At 43.7% G+C, this 15,687-nt stretch overlaps 1 protein-coding gene across 1 annotated transcript in view; it reads left to right on the forward strand.

The window, feature by feature from the left end:
- Positions 1-15,687, forward strand: part of LOC106571477 (estrogen-related receptor gamma-like) — a 44,009-nt gene that overhangs the window by 14,601 nt on the left and 13,721 nt on the right. The window contains exons 2-6 of the mRNA XM_014144636.3: positions 1,723-1,962; positions 2,131-2,288; positions 2,996-3,112; positions 9,345-9,455; positions 10,156-10,338. Coding sequence (XP_014000111.2) covers positions 1,723-1,962; positions 2,131-2,288; positions 2,996-3,112; positions 9,345-9,455; positions 10,156-10,338 — 809 coding nt within the window. The remainder of the gene's footprint in view (positions 1-1,722; positions 1,963-2,130; positions 2,289-2,995; positions 3,113-9,344; positions 9,456-10,155; positions 10,339-15,687) is intronic.

Raw genomic sequence — 15,687 nt, forward strand, 5'->3', positions numbered from 1 at the left:
GAGTCACAAAACCTAGCGGTCAAACTAGGAAATGGTTCCAATAATCTTTCCACCATTCATTTTTCCCATAGTGGATTTTAGAAACACTTAAAATAAGGGCTGTGTTTGTGTAGGTTTACCCTGGTGTGACATTTTGATAACTGTGTAAATCTCTCTCAGACAAGGTGACTTATCAATATATTCACCTGTATTTACCCCCCCTAAAATGAAATGCTAATTAGCTCCTAATGTGGCTATCATAAAGAACTATAAATACCATTATGATCTGGACGAGACTGCCGAATCGAGGCGAAGGTAAGAATCTCTGGATTAACTATCTAATGCCTACTTTGATGCTAATGAGCATTTTACAATTTGAGAGTAAATAGAGCCAAATATATTTATAAAAGTCACCTTGTCCGAGAGAGTTACATGGTTATCAAAACGTCACGTCAGGGTAAGCTTACACGAAAGACAGCCCTTATTTTAAGTGTTTAAAGAATTCACTATGGGAAACATGAATGGTGGAAAAACAATTTGACTGCTAGGTTTTATGGGTATTATGACACCTCCACTGTGGGGCATTATTCTGGGGATTTTCAGGAAGTGAAATAGGCTTCCCCCGTCTACTCTCATGGGGGACAAACATCCATAACCAAATGCAGAATCAGTCAGGAAACACGCTTCCAAGACTGGAATCTTGTTTTTCTAATGAGTAACGAAAAACACAATTGCCAATTGGCGTGTTCAGTGGCTCTTTAAGAGTGGGTATGGCGACACACAATAGTGTGTGGGTCAGAGCAGCATTTAAGTGTGCATGTAAACACCATACGTTTTGGAATACTTTCACGTGCACTGTAGGTATCAGTTAGTCTACAATAATTTTATGTGTGCCCGGTTCCTGGACCACATAACAACATTAGTGTCTATTCTGCTCTTATCTCTCACATGGGCAGGCTCATATGTGCATTAACATGCATGAATGTAGGGGGATGAACACAAATCCATACAGTAGAATGTGAAAACACATGGCTTACAGCTTGAACAATCCCATTAACATACAACACTAGCATAGAAACACATTACGTTCCCAAAATGAATACCTCTACAACTCTAAACTTGACAGAGCTGGAATTCTCATAAAAGGACTTGGCTTCTGGTAACTGAACACAATGGGTAATATCTACTACATCATACCTTCACCAAGAGATCTGTGAGAATAAACCTCTGAGCCAGAATCTTTGTTTTGATTTCCATATGTTTGCCTACGCAATCTCCTGTTGTCATAACAAGTTGGTCTAATAGACCTCAGCTTTGCATATGTGGGAAACTGCAAACGGCTGGGTGGGTGAGCGTGGAGATGGATGGATAGATAAACGGATCAGGAGAGAGGGATAGGGGTAGGAGGCACAGAGGAAGAGGCAGAGAATGACAGAGAATAGAGAGAGGGGAAGATGGTTCCTACCCTTTTTCATTTTGATAGGGAAAGGGGAGGGATAAAGGAAGTTTTGGTAAAAAAAATTGGTGCTGGAAGGAGGTTGGTTATCAGTGTGTACGTGGTCAGAACAGGTATGAGGTTGTATGGGTGGGTGTATTTGTGTAGGTCTGCATAGAGGTCAAGTTTTCTAACTGACCAATAGATCTAGACAGAAAGAACATCATACACACATCCAAGCCAATGTACCACCCATTATGTTACTAGATGTTACCATAAATCAATCCTATGTAACCCCCCCCTGTCAGACTCCTGGGCAGGATGTCGGTGAGGGGCTTGGACACCTCCTGTCCCCCCATAAAGCGCGAGCCCTCCAGCCCCAGCTTCCAGGGGGACAGCCCATCCCAACCCAGCCCTGAGGGCTCCTCCTCAGACACCAACTCCAGCTTTGGTCTCCTGGGCAAGAGTCACAACCACACCAACGGCTTGGACTCACCAGGGCTCTACGGACACACAGCGGGCATGGGGAACAATGGAACAGCCAACAGGTGTGTGTAGGGGTTTATGCTTGGGTGCATGTACCATACAGTATGTGTCTAACCCCTTTCTCTCTCTCTCTCTCTCTCTCCTCTCTCTCTCTCTCTCTCTCTCTCTTTCTCTCTCTCTCTCTCTCTCTCTCTCTCTCTCTCTCTTTCTCTCTTTCTCTCTTCTGTCAGGCGGTTTGGTGGTGAGGATGGCCAGGTGAAGTGTGAGTTCTTGCTGGATTCTGTGGCTAAGAGGCTGTGTCTGGTGTGTGGAGATGTGGGGTCAGGGTACCACTACGGAGTGGCCTCCTGTGAGGCCTGCAAGGCTTTCTTCAAGAGGACCATCCAGGGTAAGACACAATAATTCACGTAAACAATGGGGTTAAAAGTTCACCTGAAGTGCCCACGTGTGTTACAGTATATATGAACAGACACCAGAGGTGTATGACTTTGTACTGGTAAACCTCCAGTAGGCTGATAAGTTCCTAGTTCCTGTTTTAGTATCAACACCTGATCAACTCTAAGGACGCAAGCTTACAGGTTTCCTTACAGTGTGTGTTTGTATGTGTGTCTCTTTCATATGTTTGCAGCATGTTGTGTGGGTGTTTTAACGTGATTATCTGTGACTTTGCCTGTTCCAGGGTCATGGCCCACGTGTAGTTTTGGCTCCTTAAGCCTCCTCTGCATGCAAATGGACATACCCAGGCTCAAAGTTCATACCTGGATGTCTGTCAGATAACATTTTTATATTAGATCAGGTGATCAGATGTGTCCTGATTTTAATAGGATGTGGCAGCTCAGAGTGCTGCTGATTAGCTGACTTCCAGGAAATATTCATGGTTTTCCTCGTTGGAGTTTCCTGTGTCTTTTCAGCATCTTATTTGTTTTGAAGTGGTTGAAGGAAAGTTTTTAGAAGTGACAGACAAAATTGTACCCTTTTCTTGACTGGATTTTTGTCTCTCTATCGTTCCCTCTCTACCTCTCACCTCTCTGTCTTTACACGTTTCTCTCTATTTCTCTCTATCTATCCGCCCTCTCCTTCCTTTCCCACCCACAGGTAACATTGAGTACAGCTGCCCGGCCACCAGTGAGTGTGAGATCACCAAGCGGAGGAGGAAGTCGTGTCAGGCCTGTCGCTTCATGAAGTGTCTCAACGTGGGCATGATGAGAGAAGGTGAGGAAGGAACTTCTCTACTCCTCAAAGCCAAATAAATGTACTCCTCTATGTACCTTTAAAAATAAACTGAGCGTAGAAAACCTTGTTAATTCCACTTCAATTAGTGTAGATGAAGGGGAGGAGACAGGTTAAAGAAAAAATGTTAAGCCTTGTGAAAATTGAGACATGGATTGTGTATGTGTGCCATTCAGAGGGTAAATGGGCAAGACAAAAGATTTAAGTGCCTTTGAACGGGGTATGGGAGTAGGTGCCAGGTACACCGATTTGAGTGTGTCAAGAACTGCAATGGTGCTGGGTTTTTCACTCTCAACACTTTCCCGTGTGTGCCAAGAATGGTCCACCACCCAAAGAACATTCAGCCAACTTGACACAACTGTGGGAAGCATTGGAGTCAACATGGGCCAGCATCCCTGTGGAACACTTTTGACACCTTGTAGAGTCCATGCCCTGACAAATTGAGGCTGTTCTGAGGGCAAAGTGGGGGAGGGGGGTGAAACTCAATATTAGGAAGGTGTTCCAAATGTTTGATATACTCAGTGTACACAATCCATGTCTCAATTGTCTCAAGGCTTAAAAATCCTTCTTTAACCTGTCTCCTCCTCTTCATCTACACTGGTTGAAGTGGATTTAACAATCGACATAAATAAGGGATCATATTTTTCACCTGGATTCACCTGGTCAGTCTATGTCATGGAAAGAGCAGGTGTTCATAATGTTTCTGTATTCCAGTGGATCTTTATCTGTTCAGTACTATGACAGGGTTTAAATGCAATGAAGAAGAACTACAAATCAAGATCTAGAATGTCTTTCTGGATCCAGACTCCCTCTACACAAATAGATTTACCAACGTATGGAGATCTGTTGTCTTAACTTCAGTGGGAAATGTAATCCCTTCGCCTGTTAAACAGGTCCAGCCCCTTAGTTCCTGCTAGCGTTACTGCTCACTGCTCAGTATTCATGTATGGTGTTAGCAGAACAATGCCCAGTATCTTTCTAGAACACTACTGGCTGCGGTACCTCCGAAATAGAAAATGGCTATCTGCCAGAGTATGTGTGTGTGAACATGTGTCTATCCTCTTTCTCTCAGACATACAGTCTCTTTTCCGATGTGTCACACTACTCAGACATGCGCAGAATAGAAATAGATGATCTGGAACAACAGACATATCTTACATTCTACGTCTATAGCCCCTAGAGACTCTGGAGAGTTTTATAGTGAGTGTCAGGGGCAGCGCTCTCATGGTCTTGTGGTCAAGACTGGAGTGTGTGGCTGCCGGTGACATATTGTTGGCCAAATATAGAAGAGACCCAAAAAGGCAAAGCTTCACTGTATGAACCACTTATTGAAGGCTGCGTGTGAGCAACCGACAGCTGTTTATCAAAAGGAGAGAGAGAAAGAGAGAGGAGAGAGATAGAGAGAGAGAGAAGGAAAGAGAGTTTACTGCTACCTGCTCCCTCCCCCTTCAGCTCATCAGCTTTGATTTAATCATCCCCTCAACCAGGGTGACAAGATCCAGCATCTGTCTATAGTCACCCCTTGTGTGTGTTGGTGTGTTTGTGTGTGTGTGTGCGGGCGTCTGCTCGTGCGTCCGTGTGTCTCCTTTTTTAATTAGCTTATTTTTAATAGGGGAAGGGCATCTCCAGCACCCAGCTCTGGCTCCTATAGCAATTCCCCCCCCCCCCCCCCCCCCCCCCCCCCCCTCGTAAATTCCTCCAGATGCCTTGTGGGATTTCTGGACCTCCATGAAATGTGAACCGCACCTCGTAACTGCCGTCGTAACCCCCCTGGTAGCGGTTCTCGCAACGTGCCTCATCGTGCCTGGTAACGCCTTCTTCCTCTGGGGGGCTGCAGTAAAGGTAGAGACAGGGTGGTGTGACTTTTAACAGGGAGAGAGGTCCATGTCAGCACAACACACAGCTAAAGGACAGAGACCCTTGGACTAGAATGGAGACCTGAATAAAATTTGATTGAGCACGGAATCAGTGTTCCGTTTCACAGTTCAGTAGGGCAGTGGACTAACAAACATTCTAATTGTTCCACTACTTGGAACACTGTTCTTACCTCATGTGGTTGAATCAGGAAAAATGACTTTATGCATACTGTCTCCCCTGAGCAGTGTGCGTCTATCAGGTTTTTCCTTGTGTGTCGACGAGGATATGACAGCTAATCATATCACATAGCACTAATCACATGGAAGACTTAATCTATGTTTTGGGCACACTGTTGAAATAGAATGAGTAGATTTCTAATTATATAGGTAAGGTCTTATTATATACACAAAAATAGCTCCATCCTTTAGTTTGTTTATCTCTTTAAAGAATAAGAGCTTTTGGCATCCTTTCATGACTCAGTACCTGACTAACAAGCTTGCAGTAGGCCAATAAGGAAGGGCATTCGTTGACATCAGACCATTATCCGAGGCAGCTTAGGATAGTCCCCTGTCAGTGGCTTTGCTACTACACATACAGTACATGCAGATGGCTATGTGTCAGGTCTCCCCCAGGGGGAAATTATGTCATGTAGAATGACAATCCGGGTCAGTTTTCTTGTGCTCAGTGGATATCCGTGCTCTTGATCCCGTTGGGTGTGTTTTGGGAATGTGTAAACCCCCTTCGAAAGGTGCAGGGGGACTTCAAACAGCGGTGAGGGCAGAGGGGGGAGGGGTAGTGACCCAACACCCGCCTCCTTATCGGAACCCTCAGATCTCTCCGACACAGAGAGGTGTGTGTGTGTGTGTGTGTGTACACTGTTATCCTCCAGGGCTATTCTTGTCCCTTTGGTTGTCAGCACATTCCTCTCTGAAGAGTTACACTTAGCTCAGATGCCTATGAGTAACTCTTTGACCATCCTCATATACACACACACACACACACACACACACACACACACACACACACACACACACACACACACACACACACACACACACACACACACACACACACACACACACACACAGACAGACAGACAGACAGACAGACAGACAGACAGACAGACAGACAGACAGACAGACAGACAGACAGACAGACAGACAGACAGACAGACAGACAGACAGACAGACAGACAGACAGACAGACAGACAGACAGACAGACAGACAGACAGACAGACAGACACACACACAACAAACCTTACTGGCTCTAATACACCTATTGCTCCTTTGCTTTCATATAATCCAATGTGTGTCAACACAGTGAAATCCTTCCCAACACACACGCCCATCACCCATCACAAACTTCAAACTGTAGCACCTGCCAAACGCTAGACTAATCCAGACTGTGTTTCCGACCACAGTGGAAGGACTGACATCACTAAAGGTCCAGGGGTCCTAGTTTACCCATCTGTCCAATCCTTAATACCCCTCTCATCTCCTCAGGCCTCCGTGTCCAATCCTTAATACCCTCCCTCACCCCTTAACCCTCGCCCCTCTTATCTTACTATTGAGGGACTATTGATGTGTTAGGAATATGAAACCCCTGACCCTAGCCTTAAACCTAACTCTAACCTCAACCCTAACTCTAGTCTCAACTCTAACTCTAACCTCAACTCTAACTCTAGCCTCAACCCTAACGCTAGCCTCAAACCTAACTCTAACCTCAACTCTAACTCTAGTCTCAATCCTAACTCTAGCCTCAACCCTAACTCTAGCCTCAACCCTAACTCTAGCCCCAACCCTAACTCTAGCCCCAACCCTAACTCTAGCTTCACGTCCATATCCTGGCTCAAACCTAACTCTAGCCTCAACCGTAACCATTACATCAACCGTAACCCTAACATCAACCCTAAGCTCAACCCTAACCTCAACCCTAAGCTCAACCCTAACCTCAAACCTAACCCTAGGCTCAACCGTAACCGTAACCCTAACCTCAACCCTAATCTCAACGCTAACCCTTATCCTTCATGCTAATAAAAGCTCTCTCAAGTCACATTAGTATGAGATTCTCTTTGGAGGCGTATAGGGTATCACTGGATGATGGAATGTGAGTATGGTATTGGCGCTGACCCTGGAACTGATCCTGTATATAGCTTACTTACTTTCTCGTGTTCTTCTTATTTATATTTCTCATGTTTTTGTTCTACTTTACTTTTTTTTATACAGTACTACTGCATTGTTGGGAAAGAGCAAGCAAGAAAGGAATTTCCCTGTACTAGTGCACGTGACATAAAACATTTGAAACTTGAACTTGAACTATGTGCGTATGTGCATGTATGTGTGTGTCTGTGTGTTGGTGTGTGTATGTAAAGGGACCGCTGTGACCAGCCCCCAACATGTTTCCCTTCTTACCCCCTAACCTTGCTGTTAGCTCCTCATCTCCATGGCGATAAGGTTACCGCTGAGCTTGTTAAGATGACCCTGTAACATATTGTGTTACAGGCTGAATGTTGCTATGCCAGCAATGTGACTTCTCTCTAAGGCTCCCTATAATCTTAAAGATGTCACGAGGGAGAAATGTCAATCAAATGAACTTGAATAGTGCATCACTCTCCTGGTTTTGACATTGGGGTAGTCTGCTAAACAGGAGTGGCCAAAAGTTTTGAATGACACAAATATTAATTTTCACAAAGTTTGCTGCTTCAGTGTCTTTAGATATTTTTGTCAGATGTTACTATGGAATACTGAAGTATAATTACAAGCCTTTCATAAGTGTCAAAGGCTTTTATGGACAATTACATGAAGTTGATGCAAAGAGTCAATATTTGCAGTGTTGATTGTTCTTTTTCAAGACCTCTGCAATCCTTCCTGGCATGCTGTCAATTAACTTCTGGGCCACATCCTGACTGATGGCAGCCCATTCTTGCATAATCAATGCTTGGAGTTTGTCAGAATTTGTGGGTTTTTGTTTGTCCACCCGCCTCTTGAGGATTGACCACAAGTTCTCAATGGAATTAAGGTCTGGTGAGTTTCCTGGCCATGGACCCAAAATATCGAACAAAATATTGTTCCCCGAGCCACTTAGTTATCAATTTTGCCTTATGGCAAGGTGCTCCATCATGCTGGAAAAGGCATTGTTCGTCACCAAACTGTTCCTGGATGGTTGGGAGAAGTTGGTCTCGGAGGATGTGTTGATTACCATTCTTTATTCATGGCTGTGTTCTTAGGCAAAATTGGGAGTGAGCCCACTCCCTTGGCTGAGAAGCAACCCCACACATGAATGTTCTCAGGATGCTTTACTGTTGGCATGACACAGGACTGATGGTAGCGCTCACCTTGTCTTCTCTGGACAAGCTTTTTTCCGGATGTCCCAAACAATCGGAAAGGGGATGACTTTACCCCAGTCCTCAGCAGTCCAATCCCTGTACCTTTTTCAGAATATCAGTCTGTCCCTGATGTTTTTCATGGAGAGAAGTGGCTTCTTTGCTGCCCTTCTTGACACCAGACTATCCTCCAAAAGTCTTCGCCTCACTGTGCGTGCAGATGCACTCACACCTGCCTGCTGCCATTCCTGGGCAAGCTCTGTACTGGTAGTGCCCCAATCCCGCAGCTGAATCAACTTTAGGAGACGGTCCTGGCGCTTGCTGGACTTTCTTGGGCGCCCTGAAGTCTTTTTCACAACAAATGAACCGCTCCCCTTGAAGTTCTTGATGATCCGATAAATGGTTGATTTAGGTGCAATCTTACTGGCAACAATATCCTTGCCTGTGAAGCCCTTTTTGTGCAAAGCAATGATGACGGCACGTGTTTCCTTGCAGGTAACCATGTTTGACAGAGGAAGAACAATGATTCCAAGCGCCACCCTCCTTTTGAAGCTTCCAGTCTGTTATTCGAACTCAATCAACATGACAGAGTGATCTCCAGCCTTGTCCTCGTCAACACTCACACCTGTGTTAACAAGAGAATCACTGACATGATGTCAGCTGGTCCTTTTGTGGCGGGGCTGAAATGCAGTGCAAATGTTTTTTGGGGATTCAGTTCATTTGCATGGCAAAAAGGGACTTTGGAATTAATTGCAATTCATCTGATCACTCTTCATAACATTCTGGATTATATGCAAATTGCCATCATACAAACTGAGGCAGCAGACTTTGTGAAAATTCATATTTGTGTCGTTCTCAAAACCTTTGGCCACGACTGTACATTTGTGTGTGTGTTAAATGTCCCAAAATGTCTCTCTCTCTCTCTCTCTCTCTCTCTCTCTCTCTCTCTCTCTCTCTCTCTCTCTCTCTCTCTCTCTCTCTCTCTCTCTCTCTCTCTCTCTTCTCTCTTCTCTTTCTCTCTCTTTCTCTCTCAGGTGTGCGTCTGGACCGGGTCCGTGGGGGCAGACAGAAGTACAAGAGAAGGATAGACTCTGAGAACAGCCCCTACCTCAACCCTCAACAAGGCCTGCCACAGAAGAGAACATGTAAGAATCAGCGGTGGAAAAGTACCCTATTGTCATACTTGAGTAAAAGCAAAGATACGTTGACAGAAAATGACTCAAGTAAAAGTGAATGTCACCCAGTAAAATACTACTTGAGTAAAAGTCTAAAAGTATTTGGTTTGAAATATGCTTAAGTATCAACAGTAAACTTAATTGCTCAAATATACTTAAGTATCAAAAGTAAAAGTATGAATAATTTCAAATTCCTTATTTTAAGCAAACCAGACAGCATCATTTTCTTGTTTATTTAAATTGACAGATTGCCAGGGCCACACTCCAACACTCAGACATCATTTACAAATGAAGCGTGTGTTAAGTGAGTCCGCCAGATCAGAGGCAGTAGGGATGACCAGGGATGTTTTCTTGATAATTGTGTGAATTTGATCATTTTCCTGTCCTGCTAAGCATTCAAAATGTAACACGTAGTTTCTGGTGTCAGGGAAAATGTATGGAGTAAAAAGTGTATGTGGAGTAAAAGTTGTCAGAAATATAAATAGTAATGTAAAGTACAAAAAACGACTTAAGTAGTACTTTCAAGAAAATAAAACACACTCTCCTTTTCTTTCTTTTTTTCTCGCTTGATCTCACTGTCTTTGTCTCTAATGATATTCTCACATTTGTACATTTAGATATTAATAAAGTATATTTTAAATCTCTCTCTCTCTCTGTCTCTGTCTCTCAGTTCCTCTAGGGGGTCTGGTAGAAAATAAGGTGGTCTCTCTCCTGCTGGTGGCTGAACCAGAGAGTATCTTTGCCATGCCGGACCCCACCGTCCCCGACAGTGACATCAAAGCCCTGACCACACTTTGTGACCTTGCCGACCGTGAACTGGTGGTCAACATCGGCTGGGCCAAACACATCCCAGGTAGGAAAACACACAGATACACATACATGGGTATACACACATACACACACAAACACACACACACTGGCATAAACACACATCATATTCAATAAGACTCTTATCAGCTCAGAGTGGAGATTGTTGCGCCCTGTGTTGGATTAAGACTTTAGTCCAGAAACAGTGTGTGTGTGTGTGTGTGTGTGTGTGTGTGTGTGTGTGTGTGTGTGTGTGTGTGTGTGTGTGTGTGTGTGTGTGTGTGTGTGTGTGTGTGTGTGTGTGTGTGTGTGTGTGTGTGTGTGTCTGTGGTTGTGGTTGTGTCTGTGGTTTGCTAAGCAAAGGTAAGGATGTGGTACTTGAACATGCGCCAGAGTCTAGTGCTACCTGAAAGTATTAGCAGTAGTTTCCTTCAAAACCTTAATGTGGCCGTGTCGCCATCTGTTTGACAAGAATACTCTTAAATACTCTTTCGGGCCAGACGTCGGAAAAGTGCGGACAAGGGGCCACAAAACATGCAATGTTGTTATGATTTTCAGTTTGCTTCCATACGACTGGGTTCACATTTGTCTCCAGGGATCATAAGGAAAAATAGGATAAAACAATTGCTATGTGTATTTACAGTCCCTTTCTCCAAATGTATTACTCATTTACCTAGCTCTTATCAATAGCTCTTATCAATGTATAAATTACAATGCCTGGAGATTACATCAGAAAAAATATAGTAGATGCTTTTTCCACTTGGAACTGGCACGTTCGATAGACCTTATTCATGGTTTCCTCACGTGTAAAGGTGGTGGAATTATTAGGGAATTAGGTCAAGGTCAGAACACACCGTATCTGTAGACACACCTCTGCCAGACCTTAATTTATTATATCTCCACCCCAAATGAATAGCGGGTGAATAGCATGCTATTCTCATGGTTAAATTCAAGGTCAGAATATGTGTAGAGAGAAAAGTGCATACAAATGGAATTAAGTTCCATTTACGCCTGCTCAACTTGGGTCTGATTTACCCCATTAATGTTTCTGCCCTTCGTCCCAAAGGATATTCCCCGCTGGTAAGAGAAGTCCTTAGGGAGAACTTCTAGATTAGTGCTCTCCTGGATGGAAGCATTGGAAGCAAGAGAAGCTGAACATCTAGATTAGTGTTGTTCTGGATGGAAGCGTTGGAACCAAAATAAGATGAACATCTAGATTAGGGCTCTCCTGGATGGAAGCGTTGGAAGCAAGAGCAACTGAACTTCTAGATTAGGGCTCTCCTGGATGGCAGCGTTGGAAGCAAGAGAAGCTGAACTTCTAGATTAGGGCTCTCCTGGGTGGAAGCGTTGGAAGCAAGAGAAACTTAACTTCTAGATTAGGGCTCTCCTGGATGGGAGCGTTGGAGGCAAGAGAAGCTGAACTTCTAGATTAGGGCTCTCCTGGATGGAAGCGTTGGAAGCAAGAGAAGCTGAACTTCTAGATTAGGGCTCTCCTGGATGGAAGCGTTGGAACCAGGAGAAGCTGAACTTCTAGATTAGGGCTCTCCTGGATGGAAGTGTTGGAAGCAAGAGAAACTGAACTTCTAGATTAGGGCTCTCCTGGATGGAAGTGTTGGAAGCAAGAGAAGCTGAATTTATAGATTAGGGCTCTCCTGGATGGAAGCGTTGGAGGCAAGAGAAGCTGTTTAAGCCTATTAAGATGAAGCTATGGTTTAGTTGTGTAGTGACAACACATATGGACCATCGAACACACACACTGATGGTGGAGATAAAGAGGAAAGAGGCCATCTATCTTCAGCCCCTTCGTTTAGTTTGCATTCCACTCTGTTGTGGATACATGGTTGAGCTTGTGATAGCCTCCTGGTTTCTCTCTCTCTCTCTCTCTCTCCTCTCTCTCTCTCTCTCTCTCTCTCTGTCTCCCTCTCTGTCTGTCTCTGAATTCAATTCAATTAATTTCAATTCAAAGGACTTTATTGGCATGGGAAACATGTGTTTACATTGCCAAAGCAAGTGGAATAGACAATAAACAAAAAGGGGAAAAAACAAGGGAAATAAACATAAGTTTTAAAACAATATAGACATTTCAAATGTTATATTATTAGCTATGTACAGAGCATTCGGACAGTATTCAGACCTCTTGACCTTTTCCACAATTTGTTACATTACAGCCTCATTCTAAAATGGATTAGATATCATTTTTCCCCTCATCAATCTACACACAATACCCCATAATGACAAAGAGAAAACAGGTTTTTAGACATTTTTGCAAATGCATTAAAAATAAACAACTGAAATACCTTATTTACATTCAGGACCAGTCAAACATTTGGACACCCCTACTCATTTAAGGGTTTTTCTTTATTTTTACTATATTCTACATTGTAGAATTATAGCGAAGACATCAAAACTATAAAATAACACATATGGAATTATGTATTAACCAAAACAGTGTTAAACAAATCAAAATATATGTTATACAGTTGAAGTTGGAAGTTTACATATACTTAGGTTGGAGTCATTAAAACTCGTTTTTCAACCACTCCACCAATTTCTTGTTAACAAAATATAGTTTTGGCATCATTTTGAGTCAATTGGAGGTGTACCTGTGGATGTATTTCAAGGCCTACCTTCAAACTCAGTGCCTCTTTGCTTGACATCATGGGAAAATCAAAAGAAATCAGCCAAGACCTCAGAAAAAATATTGAAGACCTCCACAAGTCTGGTTCATCCTTGGGAGCAATTTCCAAACGCCTGAAGGTACCACGTTCATCTGCACAAACAATAGTACGCAAGTATAAACACCATGGGACCACGCAGCCGTCATATCGCTCAGGAAGGAGAAGTGTTCTGTCTCCTATAGATGAACATACTTTGATGTGAAAAGTGCAAATCAATCCCAGAACAACAGCAAAGGACCTTGTGAAGATGCTGGAGGAAACAGGTACAAAAGTATCTATTTCCACAGTAAAATTAGTCCTTTATCGACATAACCTGAAAGGCCGCTCAGCAAGGAAGAAGCCACTGCTCCAAAACCGCTTTAAAAAAGCCAGACTACGGTTTGCAACTGCACATGGGGCCAAAAATCGTACTTTTTGGAGAGATGTCCTCTGGTCTGATGAAACAAAAATATAACTGTTTGGCCATAATGACCATCGTTATGTTTGGAGGAAAAAGGGGGACGCTTGCAAGCCGAAGAACACCATCCCAACCGTGAAGCACGGGGGTGGCAGCATCATGTTGTGGGGGTGCTTTGCTGCAGGAGGGACTGGTGCACTCACAAAATAGATGGCATCATGAGGTCGGAAAATTATGTGGATATATTGAAGCAACATCTCAAGACATCAGTCAGGAAGTTAAAGCTTGGTCGCAAATAGGTCTTCCAAATGGTCAATCCCAAGCATACTTCCAAAGTTGTGGCAAAATGGCTTAAGGACAACAAAGTCAAGATATTGGAGTGGCCATCACAAAGCCCTGACCTCAATCCTATAGAACATTTGTGGGCAGAACTGAAAAAGCGTGTGTGAGCAAGGAGGCCTACAAACCTGATTCAGTTACACCAGCTCTGTCAGGAGGAATGGGCCAAAATTCACCCAACGTATTGTGGAAAGCTTGTGGAAGGCTACCCGAAACGTTTGACCCAAGTTGAACAATTTAAAGGCAATGCTACCAAATACTAATTGAGTGTATGTAAACTTCTGAACCACTGGGAATGTGATGATAGAAATAAAAGCTGAAATAAATCATTCTCTACTATTATTCTGACATTTCACATTCTTAAAATAAAGTGGTGATCCTAACTGACCCAAGACAGGGAATCTTTACGAGGATTAAATGTCAGGAATTGTAAAAAAACTGAGTTCAAATGCATTTGGCTAAGGTGTATGTAAACTTCCGACTTCAACTGTATTTTAGATTCTTCAAAGTAGCCACCCTTTGCCTTGATGACAGTTTTGCACACTCTTGGCATTCTCTCAAACAGTTTCACCTGGAATGCTTTTCCAACAGTCTTGAAGGAGTTCCCACATATGCTGAGCACTTGCTGGCTGCTTTTCATTCACTCTGCGGACCAACTCATCCCAAACCATCTCAATTGGGTTAAGGTTAGGTGATTGTGGAGGCCAGGTCATCTGATGCAGCCCTCAATCACTCTCCTTCTTGGTCAAATAGCCCTTACACAGCCTGGAGGTGTGTTTTGGGTTATTGCCCTGCTGGAAAACAAACGATAGTCCCACTAAGCGCAAACCAGATGGGATGGCGCATCGCTGCAGAATGCTGTGCTAGCCATGTTGGTTAAGTGTGTGTTGAATTCTAAATAAATCACTGACAGTGTCACCAGCAAAGCACCCCCACACCATCACACCTCCTCCTCCATGCTTCACGGTGGGATCCACACATGAGGAGATCATCTGTTCACCTACTCTCCGTCTCACAAAGACACGGAGGTTGGAACCAAAAATCTCCAATTTGGACTCATCAGACCAAAGGACAGATTTCCACTGGTCTAATGTCAGTTGCTTGTGTTTCTTGGCCCAAGCAAGTCTCTTCTTCTTATTGGTGTCCTTTAGTAGTGGTTTCTTTGCAGCAATTCGACCATGAAGGCCTGATTCACACAGTCTCCTCTGAACAGTGGATGTTGAGATGTGTCTGTTACTTGAACTCTGTGAAGCGTTAATTTGGGCTGCAATTTCTGAGGCTGGTAACTCGAATGAACTTTTCCTCTGCAGCAGAGGTAACTATGGGTCTTCCTTTCCTGTAGTGGTCTCATGAGAGCCAGTTCATCATAGCGCTTGATGATTTTTGCGACTGCACTTGAAGAAACCTTCAAAGTAATAGACATTTTCCAGATTGACTGACCATCATGTCTTAAAGTAATGATGGACTGTCATTTCTCTTTGCTTATTTGGGCTGTTTTTGCCATAATATGGACATGGTCTTTTACCAAATAAGGCTATCTTCTGTATACCACCCCTACCTTGTCACAACACAACTGATTGGCTCAAACGCATTAAGAAGGAAAGAAATGCGCACCTGTTAATTGAAATGGATTCCAGGTGACTACCTTATGAAGCTGGTTGAGAGAATGCCAAGAGTGTGCAACGTTGTCATCAAGGCACACACCTGTCTATATAAGGTCCCACAGTTGACAATGCATGTCAGAGCAAAAACCAAGTCATGAGGTCAAAGGAATTGTCCGTTGAGCTCCGAGACAGGATTGTGTCGAGGCACAAATCTGGGGAAGGATACCAAAACATTTATGCAGCATTTAAGGTCCCCAAGAACACAGTGGCCTCCATCATTCTTAAATGGAAGACGTTTGGAACCACCAATACTCTTCTTAGAGCTGGCCGCCCGGAAAAACTGAGCAATTGGGGGAGAAGGGCCTTGGTCAGGGAAG

This window comes from Salmo salar, chromosome 15 (genome assembly GCF_965601325.2).
Source record: "Salmo salar chromosome 15, fSalSal1, whole genome shotgun sequence".
Taxonomy (NCBI): Eukaryota; Metazoa; Chordata; class Actinopteri; order Salmoniformes; family Salmonidae; genus Salmo; species Salmo salar.